Source organism: Pteropus vampyrus, unplaced genomic scaffold, assembly GCF_000151845.1.
Source record: "Pteropus vampyrus isolate Shadow unplaced genomic scaffold, Pvam_2.0 Scaffold144, whole genome shotgun sequence".
Classification (NCBI taxonomy): Eukaryota; Metazoa; Chordata; class Mammalia; order Chiroptera; family Pteropodidae; genus Pteropus; species Pteropus vampyrus.
The window spans coordinates 763,581-777,510 of record NW_011888925.1 but is presented as its reverse complement, the minus strand read 5'-3'; the positions used below and the strand labels follow the sequence as shown (position 1 = coordinate 777,510).

The 13,930-nt window shown below is 57.7% G+C and overlaps 1 protein-coding gene across 4 annotated transcripts in view; it reads left to right on the top strand.

Moving 5' to 3' along the window:
* Positions 1-9,697, top strand: part of RAB3IL1 (RAB3A interacting protein like 1) — a 20,196-nt gene extending 10,499 nt beyond the window's left edge. For 2 of the 4 annotated variants that reach the window (XM_011368619.2, XM_023535834.1), the window contains exons 2-10: positions 1,385-1,637; positions 2,054-2,149; positions 2,234-2,311; positions 2,985-3,203; positions 4,703-4,831; positions 4,927-5,039; positions 6,051-6,150; positions 7,594-7,660; positions 8,636-9,697. In XM_011368619.2, the coding sequence (XP_011366921.2) occupies positions 1,385-1,637; positions 2,054-2,149; positions 2,234-2,311; positions 2,985-3,203; positions 4,703-4,831; positions 4,927-5,039; positions 6,051-6,150; positions 7,594-7,660; positions 8,636-8,718 (1,138 nt within the window). In that variant the 3' untranslated portion in view covers positions 8,719-9,697. Of the gene's footprint in view, positions 1-1,203; positions 1,305-1,384; positions 1,638-2,053; positions 2,150-2,233; positions 2,312-2,984; positions 3,204-4,702; positions 4,832-4,926; positions 5,040-6,050; positions 6,151-7,593; positions 7,661-8,635 lie in introns of those variants that run through there. The other 2 variants (XM_023535833.1, XM_023535835.1) reach the window with 2 other exon arrangements.
* The last annotated feature ends 4,233 nt before the right edge of the window (positions 9,698-13,930 follow it).

Sequence of the window (13,930 nt, the reverse complement as noted above, 5' to 3'; positions counted from 1 at the left end):
AATGCCGTTGACGGTGTGATGGATGTGTGCTCCCACGTTATTCATCAAAGCCCCACGTCCCTCCCAGGCAGGACCCAGCCCAAGGAACCCTGAGGCCACATTCTGGGCCAGTTCCAGAGCCGAGGGCAGGCTGGGCAGGGCCATGTGAAGAGTTGGGAATGGACTCATTGCTGGAGTCCCTGGGTGCCCAGGTTTTATTTATATATTTATTTGTTTGTTTGTTTATTTATGAATTGTGTTATCCTAGAGGAACATTGAGACTCAGGGCTGCTTGGTGACCATCCCAGGGTCCCGAAGACAAGGAACAGGGACCGGCCCCCAGCCTTGTCTTTCTTACTTTCCCCTCAGCTATCCTGGATCCCATGACGCCTTGGCCTTGTCTTCCCTCCCTCCTGTGTGGGGCCCTCTGAGCCCCCTCCCCACCGCTTCCCCACTGTTACCGGTTGGCCTGGCCCAGCCCCCACCCTCAGCCCAGCCACTGTGGCTCAGAAGCTGCTGGCTCAGGAACCGCCAGCTTTTGCTGAGTGAGCGAGTCCAGAGGTGCTGTCTTGGCACAAACCACCACTAGCAGAGCCTGCTCCCTTCCTGCCTCCTCAGGGTCAGCTGTGACGAAGGGGGATGGTGCGGATGGGCAGGAGGAAGGCGAGGGCAGAGGCGCTGGTGGCCCCCACCCCACACTGCCGCCAGGGTCTTCAACTTCAGGGGGAAAAGGGTCCTGAGGCCCAGGGAGGGTAGCTGTTTGCCTGGAGTCACAGACGGAGAGCTGAGACCGCTCTCCACAAGGACCAGGGGACAGAAAGTCGGCCTGCCTTGCTGGGCTGTTTGCCGCAGCTGTGAAACTTCCTGCCTCAGCCCTGCCTGCCCAGGCTGGGTCCTTCCTCATTGATCCACCCTCGGTTTGCATAAAATTTGCACTAACAGTAACAGAAAAGGCAGTTCTCGCTTAAGTGCCTCCTGTGTGCCACGGTCTTATGCACGATCTATGCGGTCAGTGACTCTTGAGGTAGGGCCATTGGGATTGTCCCTACTTTATGGAAGTGGATACTCAGATTCTCAGCACTGAAGCATTGAAGTCACCTGTTGGAAAAACGCAACTGAGCACCTGATGTGTGCTGACTGCCTAATGTGTGCCACATACAACCCTGGGCCCCGGGCTGGAGGAGGTGGAGGGCAAAGATGTCTGAATCCTGTCCTTGCCCCCAGGAGACCTCGTGTTTTGTCATTCTGCCCGTGTGACATCCTGGTGATGGCCTCACTGGGAGCATCCCTATTTTACAGATGGAGACTGAAGCCCAGAGTGGCAGGTGCGTTGCCCAGGGTGGATCCCTGGGCTCAGCTCTCCAAGTCTCAGGACCCCACCCTATGTCTGCTGTTTGCCTTGCAGCCAGCCCCACTCAGACGAGGGCCACCCGCCACCTCTTGAAGCTGTCTCTGTCCCCTGGAAGAGTGTGGGTTCTTGCAAAAGCCACAGGGAGCCCCCTGGAGGCCCGGTAGAGACCTCTGCAGTGGAGGAGGCCCAAGGCCAGGAGGGTCCTGCAGCCGCCCAGCTGGACGTGTCACGCCTGCGCAGCTCGTCCATGGAGATCCGCGAGAAGGGCTCGGAGTTCCTGAAGGAGGAGCTGCACAAAGCCCAGAAGGTGGGGGCCTGAGGGGGAGGGGGCCGCCCGGGAGAGCTGCGGGCTCTCACCCAATGCCCAGAGAGCCCATGCACCCATCAAGGCCAACTGCTTGCCAGGCCTGTGCTGGGCATGAGGTAAGTCCAAACAAAAGGACAGACCACTTCTTCTGGTGACTTTTAAATGACTTTTAGAAGCCTTGACTCCTCTGAAAACCTGTTCCAGGCTCTAATGGACTGACAACTGGGGTTTCAACCTCACGCCAGGAGCTAAATGGAACATGCACCATAAACTAAGGCAGTAGAGGAAGCAGGCTAAGGCCCAGAGGCCCTGGCAAGATGACCCGGGGCATGGAGCCTGGTCAGGGCGCCTGGTTCCCTCGATGTCAGGCCCAGGGGCTCCTGAGGGCTGACAGCCGCCCGCCTCGTGCCCCCCAGGAGCTAAAGCTGAAGGACGAGGAGTGTGAGCGACTGTCCAAGGTCCGGGAGCAGCTGGAACAGGAGCTGGAGGAGCTGACGGCCAGCCTATTCGAGGTACGGTGGCCGGCCAGCCAGGGGGCAGGCTGGGCGCTGGGTCTGTCGGGCGTCCATCGGCTCCTCAGCACTCCTTCTTCCCAGGAAGCCCACAAGATGGTTCGAGAAGCCAACATGAAGCAGGCGGCATCAGAAAAGCAGCTGAAGGAGGCACGGGGCAAGGTGAGGCCCCCACCTGCCCAGGCCCGCTCAGAGCTCCCGCCTGCCTCCCAGCCCGCAAGCCCTGCCTTCCTCCTACCCAATCAGACCCTCAAATGGCCTGGTGGGGCCCCCAGGGATGGGCGAACCGAGGTCCGGAAGGGTGGGGCAGAGATGATGCGGCTGAAATTCCACGGCACCGCAGAGATCTTTCTGGAGCGGGGGCCTTCTAGGGGCCGGGAGGATCCTGTGGCTATTGTCATTTACTTTCCGTCCTCCTGCACTCCCTTTACAAAGCAGAAACCTCAGTCTGGCTGTGGGAGGCTGAGCAAGCATCTTCTTGTCTTGGAGTCCGCTTGCCCATCCACAAACTATGAGGGCTGGGCTGTTCCTGGCTGCTGGGGCCCCCTCGGTGGGAGGCCCGGCCAGGCTCCCAGACGTGGGCATCTAACGGAGTCCCGGCTTACAGTGCGACCTTGGGCGAGCCACGTCGCCTCCCTGAGCCTCAGTTTCCCCATCTATAAGACGGATATCTCAGTTCCCATCTCAAAGGTTGTTCCAGGGGTGACTGGCGGGATTAGATGCTAGTTGCTGCTAGAGCTGTGGGGGGGGGTAGCCTAAGCTGGGGTGGCAGGCGGTGGCAGCCAGGGTGGTATTAACCCTGGGCGAAGGTTGGCAGCCACCTCATTCTGGCCAGATCGACATGCTGCAGGCGGAGGTGACAGCCTTGAAGACCCTGGTCATCACGTCCACACCAGCATCTCCCAACCGCGAGCTGCACCCACAGCTGCTGAGTCCCACCAAGGCCGGGCCCCGCAAGGGCCACTTCCGTCACAAGAGCACCAGCAGTACCCTCTGCCCAGCCGTGTGCCCTGCTGCAGGCCACATTCTCACCCAGGACAAGGAAGGAAGAGAGGTGAGGGGCAGAGGCCGGACAGTGGACACGGAAAGGGGAGACGGTCCAGCTGTCAGCCGGGCAGTGGGGCCCAGTGGGTAGCAGGCCTGCTCCTCCTTGCTTGTGTGACCTGTAGCCTGTCCTGTCCTCTCTGGGCCTGTGTGTCCTCTGGCCATGAGGGCTGGGCAGGCTCCTTGTGATATGAGGTTTCTGGCCCTCAGCCTCCAGGTGCACAATCTGAGGGGCCTGATAACCCCCTCCCCGCCCCTCCAAGCAGTAGGTGGCGTGCTCTGCACCTGAGCCTGGCCTTGGGCCTGAGGGCCTGCCCCCGAGGGGTCTGCAGAGTCGCACACTCCCTCTGCCTGAAGAGGCTGCTGCTGGGCCTGCCCCATGGCCACAGTGCTGAGGCCCAGGGCTTTACCTGGTGACAGCTCTGGGCTTGAGAGTCCTCAGCATCCTCTGGCTGTGGTGCCCAGACAAGCATGGCCTTTGGGGACTTTCTACCCCTCTGCAGCTGGGTACATGGGGTCCTTGGTTCAAGCTGGACAATGGACTACAATGTCCTTGGTTGTGGGTCCTTGAGCAAGTGGGGCCACTTGTTAGTTCTCTCACTTGGTAAATGGGGACTCTTGAGGACCTAGAGGAACTGATGAGATGTGGATGTCAGGGGCTCAGCTCAAGGCCGCACCCAGCAAGCACCCGCGGGAGCTCTAGTGGGGTTCGGCTTCCTGGGAGTCTCAGACACCAAGACGGCCCCCCAGCTCCATCCTGTCCTGTGTCTCTGGAGCTTCTGGGGAGGCCTCTTCTCCATCTCTTGAATTCTGAGCTTCCAACTGGATGCTAACATCTGCCTCCTCCTGTCTGTCTCTGTTCACTTGTCTGTCTGTCTGTCTGTCTGTCTCTCTGTCGGCCCAGCCTGGGCTGGCCCCGCTCCTCTCTCTGCTCCTCTGCGTGGTCCCCAGCAAGGCAGTTCACCTCACCTACGAGCCGACCTGGCAGCTCCCTCCTGGGGAGCCGCCCACAGCCCCCACCTTCGCTACCTCTCTGTCCTTTTCCCGACAGGTAATACCTCTGGAGGGGGGCCACCCCCCTGCCTCCCAGCCTCACTCATTCTGCATGTTCCCCGGAGCGGCCAGGATGTCACCCCTCAGAGCCTGTGTGTGTTCCCTCCTGTGTGCATGTGCCTGTGTGTGCCTGGGGTTACCTGCGTGTACCTGCGGGGTCCCTCTTCAACCTCCTCTCCTCAGGGAGGCTCTGGACCCAGGTCTGTAACCCCGTAGGGCCAGGAAACTGAAAACACACCTGGAAGTGAGACTCAAGTTCTCAATTCTTTGATGCAAAGGGAAGAAAGTGGGTTCTTCTTCGGGACTCAGGTCTGCACGGCCGCTGGGGACAGGCCCACTGGCGTGCTGTGGCCTGCCCTGCACCTGCCCTGGCTGCCACCTCCTTCAGCGCTGCCCGTCTCTGCCATGCTGGCCCCCAGCCCCCTGACCGCCCACCCCGCTTGCCCTCCTCCACAGGTGGACACAACCCTGTTCGCAGAGTTCCAGGCCTGGAGGGAATCGCCCACTTTGGACAAGACCAGCCCCTTCCTGGACAGGGTGTACCGGGAGGACGTGGGCCCCTGCCTGGACTTCACCACACAGGAGGTGAGGCGGAGCGGAGGGCGGCCAGCCGGAGGGCCCAGCCCCCCAGCTGGAGGCCTGCCCCTCACCACCCCGCCTGCCGCCCTGGTCTGCCGCAGCTCTCGGCGCTGGTACGGGCTGCTGTGGAGGACAACACGCTCACCATCGAGCCCGTGGCTTCTCAAACACTGCCCACAGTGAAGGTGGCCGCAGTCGAGTATGGCAGCACCAAGTAAGCTTAGCTCCCGTCGCCCCTTCCCGCCCACTTGGAAAGCTCCACTTAGCTTGACTCTGCTGAGGAGGTGGCCAGGGAAGACTGAACCTCAGGCCTGCCTGTGGGGGTCCTGGCGTGGCACCCGGGGCTGAGCAGGGGCTGTGGCATGCAGGCCAGGCCCAGGAGGGGTATAGGGGCACCTGCTAGGAGAGGGACAGTGGCTTCCCCCACTTAGGGCAAAGAGGCATCTTTGGCTCTGCCCACTGGCCCATCCTGCCCCTAGTCATGGACCCTCAGGCTCTCCAGGGAGTCCGGGAGCTGGGGTCTCCCTTTTCTTGGCTGGCCTGATGGGCATCCCCCTCCCATTCCCGCTCTCTCCCACGGTGGGTTCTGCGCCCCAAACGACACGTAAGTGATGTCCGTTGCCAGCTCTGCATTCTGCTAGTGAAAAACCAAACAGCCCTGGCATCTCGTCCTTCCTGCTACGCAGCCGACTTTGAGCAGGGCTGGAGCAGAACGGCTTAGCCAGAGTAGAGCAAGGGGCGGAAATCGGGGAGTGCTTCCCCTCGGCCTTGGAGGGAGGCCCCCTGGGGGAGCCTCATCATGGAGGGGGACATTTGAACCGGGTTGGAAGGATGAATAGCAGTTTGCCAAGTAGGGAGGGGCCGTTCGGGCCGAGGGAACAGAACGCGAACAAGTTTGTGAAGCCGCGTGTGAACGGAACACCACTTAGTCGGCGGCTGGAGCAGGGGGGTTGGGCAGGAAGAGGGGGCTGAGGCTGTAGAGGGTGTTTAGGGTCCAGCTTGGTTAACAGTCCATCCCAGGGGCTTCTGGGGGCTGCCCCCACCCCTCTTTGGCCTGGCTCTGGGCTCCCTGGGAAGCTGGGCGGGGGAAGAGGGTGCCAGGTCCCACTCCCATGTCTGCTTGCTGCCCCTCCCTCTGTGCCTCCTCTTGGCTGCTGCAGCCTCCTGCATGAGCTGGGTGGACAAGCCCCAGCTGGCCCCCACGACCCCCTCTGCTTTCCCCCAGCACATGCGCCCTGAGTGGGTTGGCCCGTGCCTGTCGCCACCGAATACGGCTCGGGGACTCTGAGAGCCACTACTACATCTCGCCATCCTCCCGGGCCAGGGTGAGTCACCCATCTGGAGTGTTACTTGGCTCTTTAGGGAGCCCCCTGGGCTGAGACTCTGATCCCTGGGCTTGGCAGCACAACCTCGATCCACAGAGCAGGCTCAGAGAGGTGCAGAGACTGACTCAGGGCACACAGCCCAGCCAGGTGTGTTAGCTGGCTACTGCTGCATCACACATTACCATAAACTCGGTGGCTTGAAAACTACCCATTTATCCTCATCTCCCTGGGTCGGGAGTCTGGGCACAGCTTAGCTGGGTCCTCTGCTCAGGGACCCCTGGACTGCCTCAATCAACATGTCAGACAGCTGCATCCTTCTTGGAGATCGGGGTCCTCTTCCGAGCTCATGGGGCTGTTGGCAGAATTCAGTTCCTTTGTGGCTCAAGGATTGGGATGTCTGTTTCCTTGCTTTGCAAAATCATGGGTGTGACGTCCATTATCTCTGTTGTCTAATGTGACCTAATCAAGGGAGAGACACTAGCTTGTAGCTCCAGGCTTCTGGCCCCAGGCTTCGGGAAGGGCTCTGAGGCGTGTCTGTTACACAAGCTGACAGTCAAGCCATGGGTGCCGAGGGGCCTCTGCGATGCCCGGCTTCCACCCTCTTGGGCCATGTGACCCAGGCTGGATCAGGCAACCTCACCAAGATGCAGGGTAAGGGCGGGATGGTTCCCGTTCCTCTGTCCCCTCATAGACTGAAGAGGATTGTAAGGAATTAAATAGAACATGCTAGGAAAACTCCAAAGCTCGGTGCAAAGGTCTCCCCTTGACCTGCTAGAGGCTCCTCATGGGGACTAAAGCTGACAAATGGCCCCATCGTTGGGCATTTGTATAGTGAGGATAGCTTTTTCGGTCCTGACACCTTCCATAGGGCATTGGAGCATGTTGTCCTGACACAACCCCCCCGCTCCCGCCCCCCAGCAGTGAGCCAGGCTCTCATTTACCCAAAAGGAGTCTGAGCCTTAGAAAGGGAAGGGGCGTTCCCGCGGCCCCTCAGCCGACCTGGGGTCTCCCTCTTCGGAATCGAATCTTTTTGCCGCAGCCCTCGCCCCGTGCATCTGTGCCCAGAGCCATATTTGGTGGCCACTGGTCCCCTTCACCCTTTCCGATACCAACCAGCGTTTAACAGAAGGATCCATGTCGGACATGCCCATGTCTAGAAAAATTACATCTAGCACTTGGCTTCCTACAGGCCTGCCTGTGCGCTGTGCTGGGCGGACCTGGTATGGGAGATGAGAGCGCGTGAAGTTTTAGGATGTGGTCCCCACCCTGAAGGGACCCAGGAGTATGGAGTCCAAAGGGAGAAGAATTCTGTCCCCAAAGCATGACCCTGGAGAGAGAACCTCCCTGCTTCCTGCCGTCCCCTGATCATGGCCTCCCTTGGGGGCCCACTGCCCACTGGACAACACTGCAGCCTGGTCACACCCTCCCGTCTCCTGCCCACAGATCACAGCCGTGTGCAACTTCTTCACCTACATTCGCTACATCCAGCAGGGCCTGGTGCGGCAGGACGGTGAGCGCCCTCTGGTGGTCAGAGTGGGAATGGCGCCCGGGAGGGCACGGTAGTGGGCCAGCAACAGAATCAGCCCGAGGGTTTTGCTGTCGCTTCTGAGGCCTGGACTCTGTGAGTGGGGTGGTTGTGTGTTAGTAAAGGGCTGATAAGCCTCCTGGTGCTGAGATGAGCTGCAGAAGGAGCCTCATGGGCCCCGCCTTACCAGGAAAGCCAGCCCAATGCCACCCCCGTACCTGGGTCTGGCAGCTTTCTCCTGCCCAGACCCTCTCCCTACCCCCGGGGACCCGCAGGAACAACTCCCTATTACTGACTTGGCACTTGAGGCCTTTCAATGGGGCCTCTCCTGCGAATCCCCTCCCCTCAAGGTGTGGCCTCCTCATGGTCCCCTGAACACCAGCCTCCCACTGTGCCCTGGTTCCATCCATTGTCCTCTGCCTCCCATTCTGCAAAGCCTAGCTTCTCGCTTCTCCAAACTGTTCCCTGATGTGTCTCCTCTCAAACCACTTTGGAGTCTGAGCCTCTCCTCCCTAGCTTGAAGGTCAAGTTCAAGCCAGGCCAGGGGATGAGCCCTGAGGGGCCACCTCTTTCCAGGTACATGGGCTGACACTGTGGCCCTGTTTACTACTCAGGGTCATTGTGCTTTCCCAGCGAGGTGGGATTGGAACACATTTGGAGCATGTGGAGTATGTGGCGCTGTGCACATGCATATCTGTGTCAGGCTGTGGAAGTGACTATCACCTCCTCCTCCAGTGCAGAATAGATCCTTTAAGTGTGTTCAGTACTCAACAGTTTCCGAGGCCTCAGAGTGGAGCCTCGGAGACGTCCAGCCACTCACCGAGGTCATCCGTCCTGAGAGACTGGGGAGCCCTAGAGTGCCCGCCAGCTGCCCTGCCCAAAGCCGGGAAGGGGGCCAGGCTGACTGCCTGGGGTGACCTTGAGCTGTCATTGAGCTGTCCACCCTTTCTCTGCCTGCAGCAGAACCGATGTTCTGGGAGGTCACGAGGCTGCGCAAGGAGATGTCACTGGCCAAGCTGGGCTTCTTCCCCCAGGAGGCCTAGGGCCTGGCCTGGGCCTGGAGCGGGGCTCAGAGCTGGAGCCAACACCTGCCCCAGGATGGACAGACAGCAGGAAGACAGAATTCTGCAGCCACCCCTGAGCCAGAAGTTGAACAGACTAATGGCTAGGCTACAGAGGCAGCACTGAGCCGGTACCAAATGTCCATCCCGGGACAGACAGGACCTCACGAGGTGACCCTTCTCTTTTCCCTAGTGGTACTGCAGCCACCAGGAGACTCTCCAGAAAGTACCAAAGACCAAGGAGCCTGGACCCATGCTCAGGGGCTCAGCACTTGTGAGGGGACCCCTGGGGCAGCCAGTACCCCTCACCCCTAGTCCTGGGAGGTGCTGTCTGCAGGTGCCTTGTTGCTGCCATATCCTCAGAAAGGGACCGTGCTGTGTGGCCTGATCTCTGGAGTATCCCCCACCCCAGTTCCCAAGCCCGGGGCCACCAGCACCCCTTCGTGGCCATCCCTCACCTCATTCTCAGGTGCCCATTCTGTTGGACTGCCCCAGTGGGCCTGCCATGGGAGGGGCTGGCAGGGACATCCACATCAACAGGTATCTGCTTGAGAACTGCCCCCCAAGCGTTCTTAAGCTGGATCAAGGCTTCTCCCACCACCCTCACCCTTGACGTCCCCCGTCCCCGACCTGAGCCCTGTGCCCCAGGAGGTTCTGCCCCCACCACCGCTGGGAGGACGGGGGTACTTTTCTCCCAAAGCAAAACACGGACAGAGCCTCAGGACATCATGCCTCTTTTCAGCGGTGGGTGACCATTCAGACAACAGGGCCTGAGGTCGCCAGGACCTGTACGCAGGACCGGGGTGGGGTGGGGCGGTGGCAGGACCCAGGCCCCTCCTCCCCGCTGCCAGCCCACTCGGGACCCAAGTACAACCTGGACACATCCCTCACCATGTCCGATTTCCTCCTCTGAAAGGAATGTAATGCGATCTCTATTTAATAAAGGAAGCCTTTGTTGGTAGAGGCCGGCAGCCACGCGCCTGCACCCCTGCGCCCTGGGGCTCGGGCCAAGTCTTGGGCATCTAAAGGAATGAAACCAAATCCTTTCCTTGCCCACCCACCCTCGTGCTTAGGATTAAACCAAATCCTGAAGGGACTGCTACAGGGAGCACCGTTTGAGTCCTCCCCAGCATTCCGTGGGGCTGTGGGATGTGGCTGCTGTCGGGGAGAACAGGAGAAGGTGCTAGAGCTTGTTCTGCTGCTGCTTCATGGGGGGTCTTGGGCAGACACCCCCCTCCAGTCTCCCTGCCTCAGTCTAATGGAAGCCCGGGGCTCAGAGGCCAAGCTTTGAGGCTGCCTGGGGTGTGCAGGACAGTGGTGGAGTTGATTGGTGATGTCTGCCAGCAGCATAGACAGGGGCTGTGGTAGCAATGGAGGGGACGAAGGAGGATGAAGGTCTGGGCCTTGGAACTGCCCATTCCCGCCCCCAGCTCCCGTGCCCCAGGCCCAGCCACACCAGGGCCAAGGGGACACCAGGCAATGTTTCAGAGGCCTGGCAGAGGGTCCCACACCCCAGACCTGCTCTGCTTGCCTCTGCAACAGACAGCACTTCTGTTGTCAGGCCCAAGTGGGGCCATCGTGAGCAAACACTAGCTGGGACACCCCAGGTAGGGGAGTGAGGGACCGGGGGATACACATACTGTGGCCCCAGTATCTCCCGATAGTAGCTAATATAACCCGGGCTCGGTCCCAAAACAAGTTCGTTTAATCCTCACAGCAACCCGACACTATTTTCCCCATTTTATGGATGAATCAACTGGGGCACCAAGAAGTCATGCAGAGGAAATAGGCCCAGGACAGGAATGAATGAGCTCAGCTCCAGAGCCCTCAGTGTTAACCAGCATCCTAGACCCCTTTCACTAGACACCTGCCATGTGCCTGGTAACCAGTTAGGCCCTTCCCTGCTTTTCAGAGATGGAGAAACTGAGGCTCAGGCCGTGCAGAGCCAGTTTGAATCTAGGTTTGTCACCCGCATTTGTCCCCACTTAAGCCGTCTCCACCCCTGCTCTGCTGGCTTGGGGTGGGGGTGAGGGATTCTGGAAGAGCTCGGGGCTTCGACTCTTGGAGGTGGGAGGGGAGAGGTAGCTGACATCGGCCACACAGGAGCTATTCCTCTCGAGTGAATTTTCTCGATAATCCATTTGGGCTTCTCTAAGGGCCTCTGGCACATGTAGCTACCTCATGAAAGCTTGCACCCGAGTCGGACCACTGAGCCTGAGCCCCACCTCGAGCCTGAGCCCCACCCCGCCACGACGTTGGCACTACTCTGCTGTCCCGATCCGATCCCGCCAGGGCTGTGCACCTGAGCAAGTCACGCCTCCCTGGCCCTCAGTGTTCTCACCTGAGAGTTGGGAAGATTGGACTAAATGACCTTCGCGGCTCCTCCCCCTTTCTCATATATGTTACCGTAAAAAAACGCGTGACATTTACCACTTTAGCCTTTTTTAAATGTACAGTTCAGTAGCGTTAAGTCTATTCACATAGTTGTGAAACAGATGTTCGAACTTTTTCATCGTGCAAATCTGAAACTCTGTCTCCATTAAATAAGTCCCTCCCTTCCCACCATTACCGACGGCAACCACCATTCTACCTTTTATGAAGTGGACTACTTGAGATACTTTGTATAAGATGAATCGTGCAGTATTTGTCTTTTTTGTGACCGGCTTATTTTACTTCACTTAATGTCTTCAAGTTTCATCCACGGAGCATGGGACAGGATTTTCTTTCAAAATATTTAAGGCTGAACGATATTGCATGTATGTGTATAAACCACCTTCCTTTATCTGTCCACCCGTCGATGGACATTTGGGTGGCTTCTGCCTCTTGGCCGTTGTGAACAGTGCTGCGGTGAACATGGGGTGCAGGTATCTCTCTGAGACCCTGCTCCCCACTCCGTTGGATATTTGGATGTACCCAGAGGTGAAATCATTGGATGATACGGTCATTCTATTTTTGATTTGGGGAGAAATTCTATTCTGCCTTTCACAGCAGTCACGCCATTTTGCAATCCTGCCCGCCACGTGCGTGGGTTCCAGCTTGTCCACAACCTCTCCAATGCCTGCGACGGTGGCGCTTTTTGGTAATGGCCGTCCTGATGGCTGTGAGGTGATACTTCATTGTGGTTTTGATTGGCATCTCTCTGATGATTAGTGATACTGAGCATCTTTTCATGTGCTTGTTGGCCATCTATACATAGCCTCTTTTTACTAAGGGGTTATTCATTCTAAGGAGCTGTCATAGCGATACCTTCGGGGGGAGCCTTTTGTGGTTGCTCTTGAATTCTGCGGCCCCTGCCCCCACAGACCCCACCTTTCACAGAAGAATCCAAATCCTAATAACCAAGCTTTCAGTGTGGGGAGCTGTAGCTCAAAGCCAAGTCCTAAAGCTCTGACCTGAGTCCGCTTTGTGTGTCTGCTACAGCTGCCTAGGCTTTGCGACTGCTCTTTCTGGGAGGCCCAGGGCTTTTTCATCGGCTTGCCAGACTGGCCCATGGCTGTGCCTGCACCTCTTGCCTGAGCACCCCCCCGCCCCCGCCCCCCAGCCTGAACAAGCGTCGCTGAGCTCCAGGTCAGTGGCTGGCAGCCCCACAGTGGTGGAGACTTCAGTATGTCCCACAAGAGGGCTGTGTGGCAGCTTGTGGCGGGGAGAAGCTCAGCCGGGGCTAGGACAAAGGCTGTATTTGAGTGATTTGAGGGGCACTCCTCAAACCTCAAGGCCCCCCCACCCCAAAATGTTCCAGCTGGCCAGACCCTCCCTTGCCTTTTGGCCAATTCAGTCTTCTCTCTAAACCCAACACCCTGGCAAGTGGCCCAATGGCAGTGCAGGAATGTCAAGTGGTACCTCTCCCTTTCCAAGTGGTCAAGAGAAGGCTCCGATGGGGTTTGGGGACAGTGAAGTCCCAGGTCCCCCATGACTCTAGGAGAGCTGCAAGATGCACTCACTGGCTTGAAGCCCAGCGAGGTGAAGCGACCGTTCAAAAGCCCCGAGGCCTGCAGAGAAGTCACGTGGGACGGTGTCATGTCTGCTGTGGGGAGGGGATGCAATTCAGGTGTTACGAGAACACAACTCCGGGTGGCAGGAGGGTGCAACTACCTCTCTCTTCTTGCTGGGATGCAGTGGCTGGAGGGGTGGCAGGGCCCTGAGCCCCGTCCTTGCTTTACCTCCTGGGAACCCCGTGTAGACCTTCATCTTCCTCATCTCTCCAGGGGCAGCTGGGGGAGGCTGTGACTCCCTCGACACCCTGGCTGCCTCGCACATGAGCTAAGAGTGGGCCAGGGCCCAGGGAAGGCATCAGGGAACAGCATCTGACCACGGGGGCCTGCTGAGGATGGAGTGAGGGTCATGCCCTGCTGTGGAGGGGCTGGGGTTTTGTTTTGTTCTGTTTTGGTTTGTTTTTTTCAACGAGAGCATTTAAGATTTACTCTCTTAGCAGCTTTCAAATATATGATATAGTATTATGAACTATAGTCACCATGATGTACATTAGATCCCCAGAACCTATTTGTCTAAAAACTGAAAGTTTTTACCCTTTGACCAATATCTCCCTATTTCCTATACCCCTCAGCCCCTGGCAAACTGTTCTACTCTGTTTCCATGAGTTCGGCTTTTTTAGATTCCACATCTAAGTGAGATCACACAGTGTTTGCCTTTCTCTGTCTATTCCATTGAGCATAATGCCCTCCAGGTTCACCCACGTTGTCACAAATGGCAGGCTTGCCTTCCCTTTTCATGGCAGAATAATATTATATATGTATGTATGTATGTATGTATGTATGTATGTATGTATCACATCTTCTTTATCCATTCATCTATTGATGGGCACTCGGGGTGTTTCCACAGCTTGGATACTACGAATAATGTTGCAATGAACGTGGGAGTGTAGATATCTCTTCCAGATCATGATTTTGTATCCTTTGGATATATACCTAGAAGTGAGATTGCTGGATCATATAGTTCTATTTTTAATGTTTTGCCTTCCACAGTGGCTGCACGGATTTACATTGCCACCCACGGTGCACAAGGGTTCCATTTTTCTCCACATCCTCTCCAACACTTATCTCGTCTTTTTGATAACAGCCATTTGAACAGGTGTGAGGTGATATCTCATTGTGGTTTTAAAGTGCATTTCCCTGATGATTACTGATGCCATGCACCTTTTTGTATACCCATTAGCCATCTGTATGTCTTTTTTGTC